This window comes from Phacochoerus africanus, chromosome 2 (assembly GCF_016906955.1).
Source record: "Phacochoerus africanus isolate WHEZ1 chromosome 2, ROS_Pafr_v1, whole genome shotgun sequence".
NCBI classification, from domain to species: Eukaryota; Metazoa; Chordata; class Mammalia; order Artiodactyla; family Suidae; genus Phacochoerus; species Phacochoerus africanus.
Window position 1 is genome coordinate 90637552 of NC_062545.1, and position 16444 is coordinate 90653995.

Below are 16444 nucleotides of genomic sequence, written 5' to 3' on the forward strand. Positions count from 1 at the left end.
CATTCTAAAGGCAAGTTCGGGGTCTATCACGCTTGATGGTGGGAAGGCCGAATTAGCAGAAGCCAAATCAAACAGGGAAGAGAGCTTTACGCTGTATACACCACTTCTATTTTGGGCGGTTAATTCCAGGAATGCCCCTCCCGCGTTCTCTTCTGCGCCCCCTCCTCCACTCCCGGAAGCTTAAACTTGCAGGAGTAACGCCTGGGCTTTGAGAAGCCCAAAGGCGCAGGGTTGGCTCCAAGAGCAACAGAAGGTTGTAATCAGAACCTTTCCTGAAGTCCTTTTCTGATGCCACAGTGTAACAAACCCGCGCTTCCTCTCGCGCGCCTAGCAGCTCTAGGTGCCAGGCTCTCCGCTGGGGGCCAAGGGGTGGAGCAGAGCGGGGAAGGGGCGGCAAAACCTGGAGACAGTGCAGGCAGGACATCCGCCGCACCTTTAACCTACAGCTCCCAGCAGTTGGGGTGGGGGGGGGGGGGAAAACTTTTTCCCCTCTGTCGGCTTGACCGTGGGGCAGGGGTGGTTAAGCGCTAAGCTTTCAGTCTGAAGCCTCTATTTGGAACCGGGTTTGTTCCAGCCCTAGGGAGAAATTTCTGGGGTGGCCGGAACTTGTTTTTGAGCGGCTTCAAGTTCTGAGGACCCCTAGGTTTCCTACCCTTCCTGAAGCCTCCCAGTTCCTTCCCGAAGCCCCGAGGGGAGAAACTGTAATGGGAAAGCCATCCCCTAGCTGAGTCCCGCGCAGGCGGCCGTCCGGGTTTCCAATCGCCCGAGACTGAAAAAGACAGAAGGCGCGCCGCGTGCGCAGACAGTTAGTTAATGGAAACCCTGTAAATCGGTTTTAAGTGCACCCAGGACGGAGGGGGAGGAAGGTGTAGGTGGTGATGATGGGGGATCGGGTTAGGATGGGGTGGGGTCGGTCACATTCTTGCAGTTTTGAAAATGAGAGTCGCCTAAGTCCCTCCCATTGTCCTTAAATTACAAACATAAATTAAGGAAAATCCGCACAGATAGGGAAACCCGAGCTCCCCAGCCCGCCCCAAGCGGAGGAGTGAGTGGCTTCCCTTGGCAGAAAACCCGTCTGCGGCTGTCCCCCTCCCCGCTTCCTCCTCCCCCTTCTCGGCCCCCTCCCCCCCCTCCCTGGCGGGGCACAGCTACTACGGCGATCGCCACCTCACGCAGAAGGAATGTTCGAAGTATGCACACGTTCCCTAAAGTAGACCTCCTTCACCGCCGGAGGAGCATACATCACCCCGTGGCAGCCGTCCACCTTCTCAGGCGTTTCGTAACCGAGTAAACTGAGAGTTGGGAACAGCCCTCTATTAAGTAGCCCGCGTTGCGGAGCCTCTTCCCACTCGACGAAGGCGAGCCTTCCCAGAGGCGTCCGCTCGCCGGCAGCTGCGGTCCCGGGCCGTCTCCGCCTGCCCTGCCGCGCCTGCCGCTCGGCCTGGGATCCTCAACCGCCTCCTCCTCCCCGGTGGCTCTGCCGCTGCCACCTCCCGGCAGCCGCCAGGTGCGCCTGGAGAGCAGCACCAATTGCCGCGCGGGCGGAGGTCACACCGAGCGCCAGCTTCTACGACGCCGGGAAACCGCTGTAGCCGCTGCTGCCTCGGTCACCACCGCCTCAGGTCGGTCTGGCTTCTAGCCCCCTCACCCCAGCCCTTCCAAAGATAACTAGGGCGACTTGCTTCTAGCCTGGTCCTTGCTCTGCTCTAATCCATGAAGGATCCCGAGCGAGGGCCTTTGGGACTTTTGAGAGTGAAGATGTGCCAGATATACTGAGATTTTCCGATTCATTTATATCTTTTAGGTAGGAAGAATACAGGTTTTCTTAAGAGCGCAGGGTGGCTGTGCGTGCATAAATGTTCCATGTTACAGTGTAGAGGGATTTCGGCTAGAGATGCTTCATTGAACTTGATAAAGGGTGCGCGGGGTTGTGTGACCGGCTTCCCTCATGGCCTCGAGATTGCCGTGGTCCAGCCTGCGCGCAGGGAAGGTATTTCAGTGACACAGGGTTCGGAATTCTTTGGAGAGCAGGCTGAGTGCTCCGCCACTCCTCAAGGCTGCGCGGATGTGGGTGGCATCTCGAGACAGATTCCTGGGCGAGGGTCCTGGCTTCTTCCTCTGCTTTTCAAAGCATCAGAGATGTTGGGTAAGTTCAGATCTCGAGGACTCGGCTTTGTCCAGCTTTACCCAGCTTCTGGAGACAGCTTCCTCTCCCGACCTATTCGCGAGTGCATTGGTGGAGGCCCTACTCAGGGTCCTGGAACCTCCATCCCATATCCTAGAGAGTGTAGGGATGGGAAAGTGTGGGCGCTGGGCTTATTTACCGAGCGGGCACCCGTAGCCAGGGAGCAGAAGAGGCATGCCGGCAGAGGCCGGAATCAGACACCCGCAGAGGCCGCAGGTGACTTTTTGGGATTTTCCGGGACCCCCTTTCCGCCACATCAACCCGGACTCTGTGGCCTTCTAAAGAGCTACAGCGCTGGGGAGGACAAGAAAGGAAATGAGGGCTAAAGTCGCCCTGGGGTAACTGTTGTCGAGGTCGCTGTGGGTAGCACAGGAGATCTGGAAGGACCCCCGCGGGGTGGGGGTGGGGATGTAATTTCCTTTAACTCTACGCGGGAGTGAAAGGACTCGGCCTCATCCAGCGGGGTGGGGGAGGGGAAGAGTCGGCCGAAGGCGATCAGTTCCTTAAGCCTACCCCCGCTCCCCCGCAACAGACTCATTTTCATTCATGAGGGTGAACTGAGGGAATCCTCGCTGCTATGTAGGGACGGCAGCTTTCAAACTTCACCTCTGAGAATGCTCAATGAAGTGTTGCTAAACATTCAGACAAATGTTTTGGCTAAACGGAGAGAAAGCTTCCCCCCGCTTGCCTCGTTTTAAAAGCTTATGGACTGAATGCCTGGCTGGCTGGCTGAACTAATTGCGTTCAGAACCCGGTAGAGAAACGATTCATTGTGCCGCTGCGTCAGGAAGCCGATAGGTGGCGCTCTAGACCCAGACACTAGCCCTTCCACGACTCCGGTTTTTGTAGAGAATACAGCGGTTAAAAAAAAAATCTGCACACAGCTTTTCGGTGGGTCGACTGTCAGCCTTTAACTTTTCATGAGCACGACTGCCAACTAAGTTGGAAATGATTATCGCAAAGTTAAGGCCAGATGACGGGAACAATGGGCCAGTCTCACCTCTTGCTTTTCACTGATGTAGAAAAGGAAGGGTTAGAATGTCAAACAGTTGCTAATTAGGAAGAAAGAAATTGCTAGAGCCCTTGGATCCCCAGAGCAGCGACAAAATTTTAATCTTGGCTTCATAAAAAGAAGCTCCGGGCAATTTGGCACGGCTGTTCATCGGACATTTAAAATGCAATTTACACTCAGGCCCAGGAAAGCTGCCCTGATATGCTGTGCCAATACTTTGGAAAGCCATGGTTGGAGCTTGTCAGTTTCTTTTCTCAAAGAGGGCTCGGCCTTTGGCTCATTTTTGGATTCCTAAGCATGACTTCGTTTTTCACAGGACCAGTCTGTTGCCATCTGATAATTTCTATAACTCAGAGTCAACACTTTTTTTTTTTTTTGCCTCTGGCAGCTTCCTACTTATAAGTTCATTGCTAGTAGCTTTTGTCTCTGAATTGGACCTTAGAATATTTTAGAAGATTCCCTACTACGGACACGACACTGATTAGGCACCTACTGTGTTCTGGGAGCCACAAAAGATGAATAAGACTTTTTGTCTTTAAGGAATTAATAACCTAGTTACAGAATCAATAAAAATGAGAGTAGAATATATTCTCCTCTGGAGCATATAAACCTGTAACCTTCTGGAAAAAATGAACAGTTAAAAAATTACTGAGAAATTTTTTAAAAAAAGTCTTGGGAAAACAAAATATTTTGTCTCTTCTCTTGCTTGTCCCTTTTTATTATGTATTATGTTTTTTCCTCATCTTGAATAAAAGATTTATCAGATGTGAAGGCTATACAGCTAGTAGGAGAGTAAAATTTTGCTTGGGCCCTGCATATTCTGTATACTTCGTTTCAGACCTTCAAGAACTGCATATTTGTAGGCAGAACAAAATGAGGAAAAAAGAGAGTAAGAGAGGTTTATTATACTTTTCCAAATTACCCGGAGACCACGAAAGTACAGTTACCTAAAGAGTTCAGCAGCTAGGAAAAATCGGCTGGCCAAATAAAAACCCCAGCTGGAAGAGACATTGAGTTGAGTCCGGAATAAAATGACCTCTGAATTAGCCATCTCCGGGCAGGATGAAGTCACCTGGGGCCTGGTAAGGCCTTCAGCTGGGATGCTAAGCAAGACCAGCCTCCAGGAAAACAGGTCTCTCTTTAAATTTGAACTCCCCCTCTTAGTGCCCTAACTAAATTTCTGTAGATGAACTTGACTTCCACTGCTCCACAAAAGGCCTATTATATGCTGGGCTGGCCCCTTTGGTTATTAAGGCAGATCTAGTCGGGTCTTCCAGTTCTAACCTGGTCCCAGGCCTGCCCAGACCCGGTTCTGATGCGGTCACTGCTTCCTCCTGCAGATCCCTTCATGTGGTTGTGAGTCCCGAGGCCGAGCATGCGGACCAGGCTTCCCCCAGCGCTCGCCGCCCTGGGCGCGGCCCTGCTCCTGTCTTCCATTGAGGCAGAAGGTAAGAGACTTCTCTCTCCTCCTTGCCCAGGAGAGAATTCTAGAAAGACGGGGGAAAAAAAACCCCAACAAACCCAAAACCCAAATCAGACCTTACTCGCCTCTGTTGCTTGCTCTGTTTCCCTTGCACTTCGTATTTCCTCCCGGGGTTTCTCCCTTTCGGAGAAACACCCCCTTCTCCTGAGGTTTGTTCATTTCCTAGCTCTCAGGTCCCGCTCTTTCGTATTCTGCTTAATCCACTCCGTACAGTGCTGTGTGTTCTTATGCTTGTCTCTGCGGTGTGCTGTCCACACTGCCACCGACGCCGCCGGCTTCCGAGAGGACCAGCCGTCCAGGAGGGGGCGACGGCTGCACCAGCTCTGCCAAGCGACCCCTGGAGTGGTACCCATGAGCCCCGGAGCGCAGGCGCACTCGCTCCTGCGCGTGGCAGGGGAGCACCTGGCTCTGGGCTGCGACCTCCGGGACAGCACGAAATAAAAGACTCCAACAGCGCGGGTTCTGCGCATCTGTGTGTTTTGTGGGAAGTTCAATCCGCCAGGCAGACGGTGCGGGCAGACGAGGTAGCAGCCAAGCCGCCCCGGGGATGGGCGGCAAGCGGAGATCCGAGAACCGGGGTGTGCTTAAGGCTTGGGGTCGCTGCTGGCTCTATCTGGTTCGCTGGGCCAAGTCCAGGCCCAACCCCACGCAGACAGGTTGGCTCTGGGCCAGGGTTCTCAACCTAGGAAGCTAGCGAGCCTGGCAAGCCTCTTCTGGCCCTTCTCTCAGCATCAGACCTGAGTATAGAGTTGGCCCGGGGCTCAGAGATGGGTCAAGGCCTGCAAAACGGCTCCGTATGCTCCACCCCCCAGAAAACGCAGGACTTTGGCTAGGTTTTAGCCTTATTTTATTCTCTCTGTTGTATGCATTTGATACCGTCATTCCTCAATATTTGCTAACCCAGCCCTTTCTATATATTAACCCAAAAGGGGCTTCTGTGTTCCCTCCCTATCACTGGAGTCCTGACAAACTAGATTTATTGTTCTACAAGGTAAATGGGGTAAGACCATAAAAGACATCTTAAAAATTTTTTTTTCAATAAAGAAATATGTCTGATGGAGTTAAGGGAGAAAAGCAGTGCTTCTGCATGGGGGTGAGATAGGGATTGTGTGCTTTTTTAGAGGTTGTGGGAAAATAGAGTTGTTTCATGACAACACGGAGCTTTTCAAAAACTTTCCATTGCATTTGATTCTCTAGTTCAAGACTGCAGGTACAAACAATTATGACTAGGGAAGGGAGAGACACTTCAAGATGTACAGCATGTTTACTTTTCTAACATGTTTGCTGACTCTTATCTGATGAGTATTTTGTGACTGTAGAGGCTTTTAAGAGTGGCCTTTGTGAAGTAATTCTCAGATGAGATTGCCTTTAATGTTCTTTTCTATGGCGTTGTTAGGAAGGAATTTCATTTGAGGAACTTCTGGAAGCCCCACTGAAGATATTTTTAGATAATTCACTAAAGTGGCCTATTTATTGCTCATTAAGAAAATAGTTATTTGAAAATCAGAAAGAGTTGAGAATTCTTAGGACAAGAATTAGACTGGAAATGATGTAAGTGGAAAAAAAATCAGTTCTGAATTGGATAATGGCTGGATAGCAAAGTGCAGCTAAAAAGAATACTATCTACATTACTGATTATTTCCATATTTCTCATAATTTATCTTTTAAATTTGTATTTATTTCCACACAGTACAGCTCTTTTTATGCTCTCTTAAGCTGTTTCTTTTCTTATCTCTCACCCCCTTAGGTCAGCATTTAATAAAGCTATTTCAATAAGATTTATTACTTTGGAGGCAGGCCCTATTCCCCAGTTAGGTGCTGTCAAATAGAAATATATTTTGAGCCACAAATGCAAGCCACATATGTAACTAAAAATTTTCTGGTTGTCACATTAAAAAAGGAAGCAGGAGAAATTAATCTTTACAACATATTTCACTTAACCTAATATAATCCACAATATTACCATTTCAACATGTAATCAATATACAAATTATTAATGAGATCTTTTGCATTTTTTTACTTGGTCTTTGAAACTGGGTATGTATTTTATGCCTGCAGCACATTTCATCTTCACCGGCTTCATTTCAAGTGCTCAATAACCATGTGTGGCTCATGGCTCTGGGACAGCTTGGGTTTTAATTACCAACAAAGTGGCCCCAGGAGCCTGTGAAGAGCTAAAGTAATTCAGGGCCGAGGCCTTTCTGGGGACAGTGGGCTGTAAACAGAATTTCTTTAAAGTGTTTGTGTTGGGGAATTTCAGAAATTCAGCCTGTAGCCTTGTTTCTTGCTGTGTTATGCTGATCCTAGTTCCAAAGTGGCCCTAGCTACTTTTCTTTCCCTTTTGTGACTAATACTTGTACTCTTGTATTCATACTATTTTCCATCCAATTTCTACTTAATTTTTTATATGTTGAAAGTGCAGTACCTTTAATTCAAAGGTTTTGGCATTCACTTTTTGCATTTCTCCTTTTTCATAAGGGCTCTTCTCTGTGGCATTGTCAGTTCGGTCCCTGGCCTAGCGCAGTGGGTTAAGGATCAAGCATTGCCACAGCTGTGGCACAGGTCACAGATTTGGCTTGGATTTGATCCCTGGCCTGGGAACTTACATAGGCCATGGGTGTGGCCTAAAAAGGAAAAAAAAATAAGGGTACAGCCTTTGTCATGTTGTTTCCATCTGTCTCCTTATACAAGGAACTTTACTTTTCATAATTCAGCCTTTTATCCCATAGAAATAAGGGTGAAATGATTTTTTTTTCATTGTTAGCATTTGCAATTTTTAGCCACAGCTTAAACTTTATTAACTTTAAAACTTGGCCAGTGCTCTGTAACCTCTAGGATGTGTGAATTATTTTTTGTTCCTGTGTCTCGTAGTATGTCAATTGCAGTTTAAAGAATTCACCACTTTGCATTGAAGGTTAATGGCCAGTATCCCTGAGAATTAGACATCTCTCTAATTAACCTAGAATTTGAGATGAGCTTGTATTTTCTGAAAAACAGAGTTGCAATTTTGCTAAGTCTGATTTGTACTTTATAATATATAATGAACAATTGGATATTTTCAACCATTGGTGAGTCAAGGTCATAAGCTTTAATTATCCTATGTCTAGGTTAAGAGGCTAACCCATGTATACTTATATAATCCCATGTCTAACTTATAACAGGAATATTAAACTAGAGGAGAACTTAGAGATCATTTGTTCTAATTCTTTCATTTTCTATATGAGAAATTGAGGCCCAGAGAGAGTAATTCAGTCAACTAAAGTAGTTACTGAGGGACAAGGCACAGACAAGACCCAGGTCTTCTGGTTTCATGTGAGTTTGCCTACACCATGCTGCTTTCCTGCTTGAAAATGGGCCAACCCAGTCAGTCTAATGGAAGAATGCATTTTGTAATCTCTACAGAATCATTTATTACTTCTCTGAAAGAGTAACTTTTGAGCAGCTTATTTCTGATATCTTATAAACACAAATGAAATGCATATACCATGGCAAAGATCATTAACTTTATACTAGCTTTGGATGGAAAATATACATTAATGCTTATTGAATATAGTAAACTCACACTTTGTGCTCTTGTTAAGGCCTCTACCATTATGGTGTTACCCTTCTCAGTGTTATCACAAAGATTAGACTAAAGGTCATACTAGTTCATCGAGGTGATATTTTAATAGTATGTTCTCAGTTTTCCTTTAATACATGTCATAAACATACACGTACCAAATCTTATTAGACTAATCTCCTCCCATCCATCCATCCATCATTCATCTCTGTACGGTTGGTAAACTCTTGGACATATCTTCCTTTTTGGTGTCATACTGAAAAACACTATCTTTAAAAAATTATGTATCAAAATAGACATTTTGGTTTTAAAATTGATTGAAGAAGTCTGTAAAGTTCATGTACCAAATTCTGTGTCTGAATTGGAGATATCTGAATAGCACATATTTATTGTTGACCTGACAACAATACAGATTTTTTATGGAGTAGAGAAATATTTAGGTACATATAGGTAGGCAAATACATATCAATATTGGTTTCTAAAGTCAATCTCTCACTCAAATATTCTGTATTTTTGACATTTAACCCAGTGTGGTAGAAAACTGTATGCCCTGGGGTCAGATTTTGGGATCAAAGTTTTGCTGCTTATAAACTGTGTTAACCCTTCTTAATTCCACCAGCCCATCTGTTAAACAGGCATAATAAAGCCACTATGCTAGGTCGTTATGAGAAGAGAAAGAGACAATATATAGAATGACTAGCTCTCCACCTGTCACAGAATAGGCACTCACAAATATGAGATATTATCATTTCTAAAAAAGTCCTCAATCTTGCCAATTTATGTAACAAAGCTATCATCAGAATGCAGCTATCATAGCCCTGCTTTTTAATAACAAAAAGCATTATTCATAAAAATGACCTTAAACTGCTAGAGTTATAAACACTTAAAATTTTAGTTTCTTCAATATCAGTATTCAGTTTTATGATATATATCAGAGTTCTATCTTATTTATTTTGTAACTTTACTTCTATTTATCTTGATTCAAATTCTAATACTACACAACTATAGCTCTTTGGAGTTATGATCCCTATGTGGATAATTCATATTAGAAATATTTTGGAGTTCCCTTTGTGGCTCAGTGGAAATGAATCTGTATCCACAAGGATGCAGGTTTGATCCTTGGCCTTGCTCAGTGGGTTAAGGATCCAGAGTTGCTGTAAGCTGTGGTGTAGTAACTCATGCAGCTTGGACCTGGCATTGCTGTGGCTCTGGTATAGGCTGGCAGCTGTAGCTCCAATTCAACCCCTAGCCTGGGAACTTCCATATGCCATGGGTGCAGCCCTAAAAAAAAAGACCAAAAAAAAAAGGAAATATTCTGGCATCTGTGTAGATGCTGCTTGTAACAATGCAAGGGAAGTTGTGAAATATTTTTATGTAAAAGAAAAGATATTTAAAATGAATGAAAACACATTTTGAATTGATTCAAGTTAAGAGGGGTCCACACTGGCACCCTATTTACTATCTTTTTTCATGAAACAAAGTATATAAATAGAGTGTAAAACCTAAGAGGTTTACAGGTGACAAGAAGAAAAGTGGAGAGGGCTCTCTGTTGTACACATGCTGTTCAACCCTCCTTTCCTACTTTTTTTTTTGTATTTTGTCTTTTTAGGGCCGCACCCTCGGCATATGGAAGTTCCCAGGCTAGGGATCTAATTGGAGCTACAGTTGCTGGCCTGCACTGTAGCCATAGCAATGCAGGATCTGAGCTACATCTGCGACCTACACTGCAGCTCACAGAAACACTGTATCCTTAACCAGATCCCGTTAAGTGAGGCCAGGGATCGAACCCACATCCTCATGGATACTAGTTGGGTTTGTTAACCACTGAGCCGCAAAGGGAACTCCAATCCTTTCTTCCTTTTGATCCCTCCGTACCACATGTGAATTTCTATGAACACCTTAAAAGCCTCTGAAATGTTAAAGACTTTTCCCAACAGTCAATTTTTCAGTTTTTCTGGAATCCTGGTCATTTGGAAATCAACAAGTTGGGCTGCTGCTGCCCTTCAGCAGTTTTAACGTAGTGTCTGCCGCTTCAGGTCAATTTCCTTGCAAGGTTGGTGGTACTGTTTTTCCATGTACTGATTTTTCAAAAGCATGCTCAGGCCAGTTGCGTCTGCCTTTGCATTAAATTTGTCCTGAGCCATTGCTACTGGAACAATATTTTATAATGATATTCTTAATACCTATTGTCCTGTTAACGTTTGTTGCATGCTTGTTGTACTAAGTGATGACTACAGCTAAAGCTCACGGTATGGTTACAGACAGCGGAATGTTGAATAATTAAACTATGCATGTAGATTAATAGTCTAATCTCACTGCCTGTGTATGGATAGTAAGAAAATAACATTCATTCCATTACTAGTGTATCCAATAAAAATAAAAGGCCATCTCCTACAGTTGGAAGCAGCAGTTTATGAAAGCAAATGTTTGCTTCATTTGTATTATTTCCATTAGAATGTGCTATTAATATTATGTAAATCCCTAACCTCAGTTAAATTCTATGACTTGTGTCTCAAAGCTACCCCTATATTTCAGTTGACCTCTAGGGAAACCTAGAAGATTGTAATCTCTCAAAATGGATGCAAAAATTCTGACTCACAAGGAATCCTTTGAATCTCAGACACTTTAAGAAGAGTGTGGCAGAAAAGTCATCTTATTGTTTTGACCTGCTTCATGAGTGATAGTTTTTAATGCATTGACCATGCACTGACAGTGAGTCAGTACAATGCTGCATGATGAGGCATGAACATTGCAGAGGGAATATCATTATAAAATATTTCTGGACCGTCTTTGTGTAATGACTATTGTACATGGAGGCTTTTGTTCATTGTGGGAAACTAAAAACAAGTCAACATTTCATTGACATGTGCATGTTGCTGTAAGTTTGGTATGTAAACTATTTCTTTCTGTACTTTTCAATTATTCCTGTCATTGACTTCTCCAAGATTTTTGCGCAGTCATGTCTTCAGATTGCTGATCCTTTCACTGTTTCTTTAAGTTCTGTAAATAAATGTCCATAAATATACATTGATGTTGTCTATTCATTATTAACCATTGTTTTGTAAAGGACCATACTGGCATTTTAAAATAAAATGCCACTTCTAGTATGGAGTATACCTGCTGCAAAGGAAAATAACAGTGTTGGTTTACACCTGGCAAACATACAGCAAATTGGTGTAAACAGGCAGAGTATTACCTCTTTTTAATATACTTAGAAATTATTGATATCCCTTATTACTATTTATTACTATTTTTGAATAGGACTATGAATATACATTTAAATGTATATTTCCTTGTGAGACATAACAGTGCTAAATTTCTCATGATCCCTCCTTTTTATTAAAATACATTTTTCGGAGTTCCCATAATGGCTCAGTGGTTAACGAACCCGACTAGTATCCATGAGGATGTGGGTTCTATCCCTGGTCTCGCTCAGTGGGTTAAGGATACGGCGTTGCTGTGGCTGTGGTGTAGGCCAGTGGTTACAGCTCCAATTCGACTCCTAGCCTGGGAACCTCCATATGCCATGGGTACGGCCCTAAAAAGAAAAAAAAGTAAATAAAATAAAATACATTTTTCATCTCTGCCATAGATTGAGAATTATCAAACAAAAATGAATAACAAGGCAATGATGCAGAGAATGAACCAAAATATCATTCTTTTCCACATTAAGGAAAAAAAAGTATTATGTCAGTGTTCTAACTTAACTTCTGTGGTTGTAAGCAGGTTGTGATTTGGCATGCTTATTCAAAATGCACTCAGCATGTATTGAAATTTCCTTAATTGTTATGTGAATTGTTTGCATATGTGGTTATTATATGTGATTTCATTGTACCTGTATGTACTTGTATCCAAACATGTTTCTATTATGCTTGATTTTGCTGGCCATTCTTGGATGACCGAGCAACTCAAGAATCAAAAGTGTTTTGTTCTGTCTTCTTTAATATGTATACTCTCTGATGTTGTGTCATATCTTGTCAGCTTTTAATTTAATTCTTGTCCAACAAGATATCTTTTATATTTGTTGGAAACAAATTTATGCAAAGACAATTTTAGTAAGCTTTGCTCAACACAATTCTTTATTAATTCTATTGACTCTTTTGTGACATTGGAAAAGTAACTGATAGCAACTCTCTCTTTTGCAGTTGACCCACCTTCAGACTTGAATTTTAAAATTATAGATGAAAATACTGTTCATATGTCATGGGCAAGACCGGCTGATCCAATTGTGGGTTACAGAATAACAGTGGACCCTACAACGGGTAAGCTTTGAGATGTTGGGGTTTTAGGACGGAGACATCAAAGGTGATCTTTCCTCCTCCTTCCATTTCATTATGAGGAAGCTGAGATTTAGAAAACCTGAGGGATTTAGCTAACATCATGAGATATTTGGTGGAGTCACTTCTCCAGAGCTCCAGACTAGTTCCCACTGTTGTATTTTTATAGCATTGGCTTTATTAACTTGTTTGCTATGGTAAACTGTTATTAAAATAGATCTCTATCAGAATATTGCTGGTAATCTTTGATTTTATAAAATAGAATGATCACTTCTTGACCTTCTTCTTGAATCACTTCATCCATCCAACGTTTCAAGTGACAAGTGATGAAGTGAGTTGTTATGCCTTGCCCAGTGTCCTTCCTACTTCAGTGCTCAGGAAACATTGCTCTGGGATAACGGTGAGCTGCCATGAGAAGAATTTACTGTGGCTAGGTGGATTCTGTAGATCCTAAGGCTAAGAGTCTTTAAAAAAAAAATACTTGTTTTGGTTGTTCTCAAGAGTCTAATTTAGTAATCATGATTTTGCCCAAGGGTGGAGAACCAGTCTCTGTCGATTAACATTTATTTCTAACACTGAATAGGAAACTAACCATTTCCATCAATACTGGCCAAGTGGTAGGAAGAAGTCTTGAATGGCTGACAGAAGAGATGGGTGATGGCAACACGACTTATCATCAGAGCTGAGTTTACACGCTATGGACTTTAAAAATACCAATGATTTAAGGAGTTTCCTTGTGGCACATTAGGTTAAGGATCTGGTGTTGTCACTGTAGTGGCTTGGGTCACTGTGGTGCTACAGGTTTTATCCCTGGCCTGGGAATGTCCACATTCTGTGGGCATGGCAAACAAACAAACAAACCAAACAAAAACCTCATGATTTTAAATGCTGATATATTAGGAGACTAGGAAACTATTTTCTTTTTTTCAGTGTGACCTGAGAACTTAAACAGGAATCAAGAATTTACTTTTTCTCCTTTGAATGTTTTCTTCCCAAATATATTTTCAGTGAACTGCTTAATTCATTCTAAAGCAGAAGAGCAATTGAAAAAGAGTTCACTCAGTTTGCAGATGTTGGAAATTACTGACTCCTGTACTCTAAAATCTGACACTGGGACCACCCAACCTGACAGAACCCTGGTGTCTTGTTTTCCCCATGGGGGCCCTGGTTGGTTCTGCAATGCTCCACACGTAAACCAGGAGCATTTGTCAGGGTCTGTTCCACTTGTTACCTTTTTGTGACTGCTTATGTTTTGATGAAAAGTTAATATATTTAAGAATTTTACAGGTCACTTAATCCCTAAAACCACTGTTTTCTGATTAAATTGAGAATTAACATAATCTATCAGGAAGGACATGGTTATCTATATATAAGCAAGCGCTCCCTACATTGTAACTTGAAATATTTGATACCTAGTCAACTCAGGGGACCATGGTAACCCATGAGGATGGTCCCTGTTGGAGTATCCAGGATGCACTTCATCTGTCAAAGTGGATGCTGTTTCCCAGTGGATGTTCATTCTAGCCTATGGGGTTTGTGGTCTTTGAGTTGATTTTCAGCTCTTCTTTTTCTCCTCCAATTCATGATTTAATTAATGATGGCCATTCTAACTGGTATGAGGTGGTACCTCATAGTAGTTTTTATTTGCATTTCTCTAATAATCAGTGATGTTGAGCACTTTTTCATGTGCTTGTTTGCCATCTGTACATCTTCTTTGGAGAAATGTCTATTCAGGTTTTTGGTCAATTTTTTCCATTGGGTTGTTGGAATTTGAGGTTAATAGATGGAAACTATTGCCTTTGGAATGGATAAGCAATGAGATCTTGCTTTATAGCACTTGGAACTTTATCTAGTCACTTATGATGGAGCATGGTAGTATGAGAAAAAGAATGTATATATGTGTGTGTGACTGGGTCACCTTGCTGTATAGTAGAAAATTGATAGAACACTGTAAACCAGCTACGGTGTAAAAAATAAGAATCATTAAAAAAAATTAAGTTACCTTCTTCTAGCCTTGGAGTCTGAGTTGATTTTCAGCCTTCTTTTTCTCCTCCAATTAAGGATTTAAAATTAAATTATCTTCTGCTTTCTATCTCATCTATAAAACATTTTATTATCTGCCATTAATATTCAAAAACAGAGATTTTTTTTTGGTTTGGTATTCTGGCATATCTTTATTTTTTTAATTTTTTGATTTTTTTTTTGTCTTTTTGTCTTTTTAGGGCCATACCCGTGGCATATGGAAGTTCCCAGGCTAGAAGCTGAATCAGAACTACAGCTGCTGGTGTACACCATAGCCACAGCAATGCCAGATCTGAGCCGAATCTGTGATTTACACCACAGCTCATGGCAACGCCGGATCCTTAACTCACTGAGCAAGGCCAGGGATTGAACCCAAAATCTCATGGTTCCTAGTTGGATTCGTTTTCACTGTGCCACTGTGGGAACTCCTATATTTTGGCGTATCTGTAAAGTAAAGGACTTCTTGAGTCATCAGACACATTGAATATGATTGTAACAAGTAAAGGCAATGCCTGTCCACCTGTTGCCTTTCTAGAATTCAAAGCTTTGGTTTTGGAAGACAGGAAAAAATAATGTTTGGGCATTCTGAAAAAACTTTATATTTTTAATTTTCAGATTTTGGGAATCATATTATAGTGTGTTATATGTTAAAAAATTTTATTTTTGCATTGATATTTTCCTTTCTCTACTTCCAGATGGGCCTACTAAAGAATTTACCCTTGCACCTAGTACCACTGAAACCTTATTATCAGAGCTTATACCTGAAGTTGAATATGTGGTGACAATCACTTCATATGATGAAGTGGAAGAAAGTGTACCAGTTATAGGCCAGCTAACAAGTAAGCACACATATAAAGTATTTTTATACCTTATATTTTGTGGAAGATTTTTCTAACTTTCAAATTTAACTTATTATGGAGCATTAATCCATATCAGTATTAACTATTCTTGCTATAATCCTAGTGGATGTGAATAATTCACTCCTGATTTATAATTCTGGTCTCTGGAAGCAGTAGGAATGTTATGAATGAAAACTATTAAAAAATTAGACTTTGCCAGGCAAGAATATTCATGTCTTTTTTGAAATATATCTAAAATCTCACTAAAAATAATTTATTTGCAAGGGAATGTTTCTTTGGCTATATTCTCTGACTGGCTGGCCCTGGATCACCCACATGAGAGTCAATGGTGAAAGACAACATATTGATTTTATTCTTAGGAAGTATTTTTATGGGTTTATTTCTTTTGTAATAATCAAGCTTTGACTTAGTTCAAACAGGTGACTCGAAGAAGAAGCCAGGAGAGAAGAAACCTGGAAAAACCGAGATTCAAAGTAAGCATTTCCCTTAAAGTTTTTGCTTGACTGAAGAAGTTATACATGTAATGTAAAAGAAATATTTCAATTAGATCTGTAGTTTGATCTCATTCCTATATTAATTCCTACCAGATCCTTAACACACTGAGTGGGGCCAGGGATTGAACCCGCATCCCCATGGATACTGGTTGGGTTCGTAATCCGCTGAACCACAACGGAAACGCCTGTTTACTCTGTACTAAATATTCATTTTTACTGGGAGTGTTTTAAATTGGTGCATGTCCAAGTATCTCTGCAGGATTTGGGCACTAGGAGAAAAACAAACTCATCATTGGACTTAAGTCATTTCTCAAAGACAAACTGTAGAAATAGATGATAGCTTAGGGATCCACAAAGCTGAACCACGAGGGAGATGCCCTCATAGTGTTTGAAGCAATTCCTGTTGCATGGAAATATATTTCTAGGTCCATGTATAAGTTATGCTCATTTCTAGGGCATTGCATCGGCTTAATTGATGCAGTTCTAACCATTTCCAGAGTCTCTGTGAGATGTCTCTGATAAGCTGATGCATTGGTAATCAAATGAGAGCAA

General features: G+C 42.1%; 1 protein-coding gene across 4 annotated transcripts in view; it reads left to right on the top strand.

Annotated features, from left to right (window-relative positions):
- Window positions 1–1260: 1260 nt before the first annotated feature.
- The window catches only part of COL12A1 (collagen type XII alpha 1 chain), a 130505-nt gene continuing 115321 nt past the window's right edge, over window positions 1261–16444 (top strand). Inside the window, exons 1-5 of one of the 4 annotated variants that reach the window (XM_047763788.1) lie at window positions 1261–1622; window positions 4538–4645; window positions 12385–12501; window positions 15234–15377; window positions 15809–15871. In XM_047763788.1, coding sequence (XP_047619744.1) covers window positions 4573–4645; window positions 12385–12501; window positions 15234–15377; window positions 15809–15871 — 397 coding nt within the window. In that variant the 5' untranslated portion in view covers window positions 1261–1622; window positions 4538–4572. Of the gene's footprint in view, window positions 1623–2130; window positions 2147–4537; window positions 4646–12384; window positions 12502–15233; window positions 15378–15808; window positions 15872–16444 lie in introns of those variants that run through there. The other 3 variants (XM_047763777.1, XM_047763782.1, XM_047763792.1) reach the window with 3 other exon arrangements.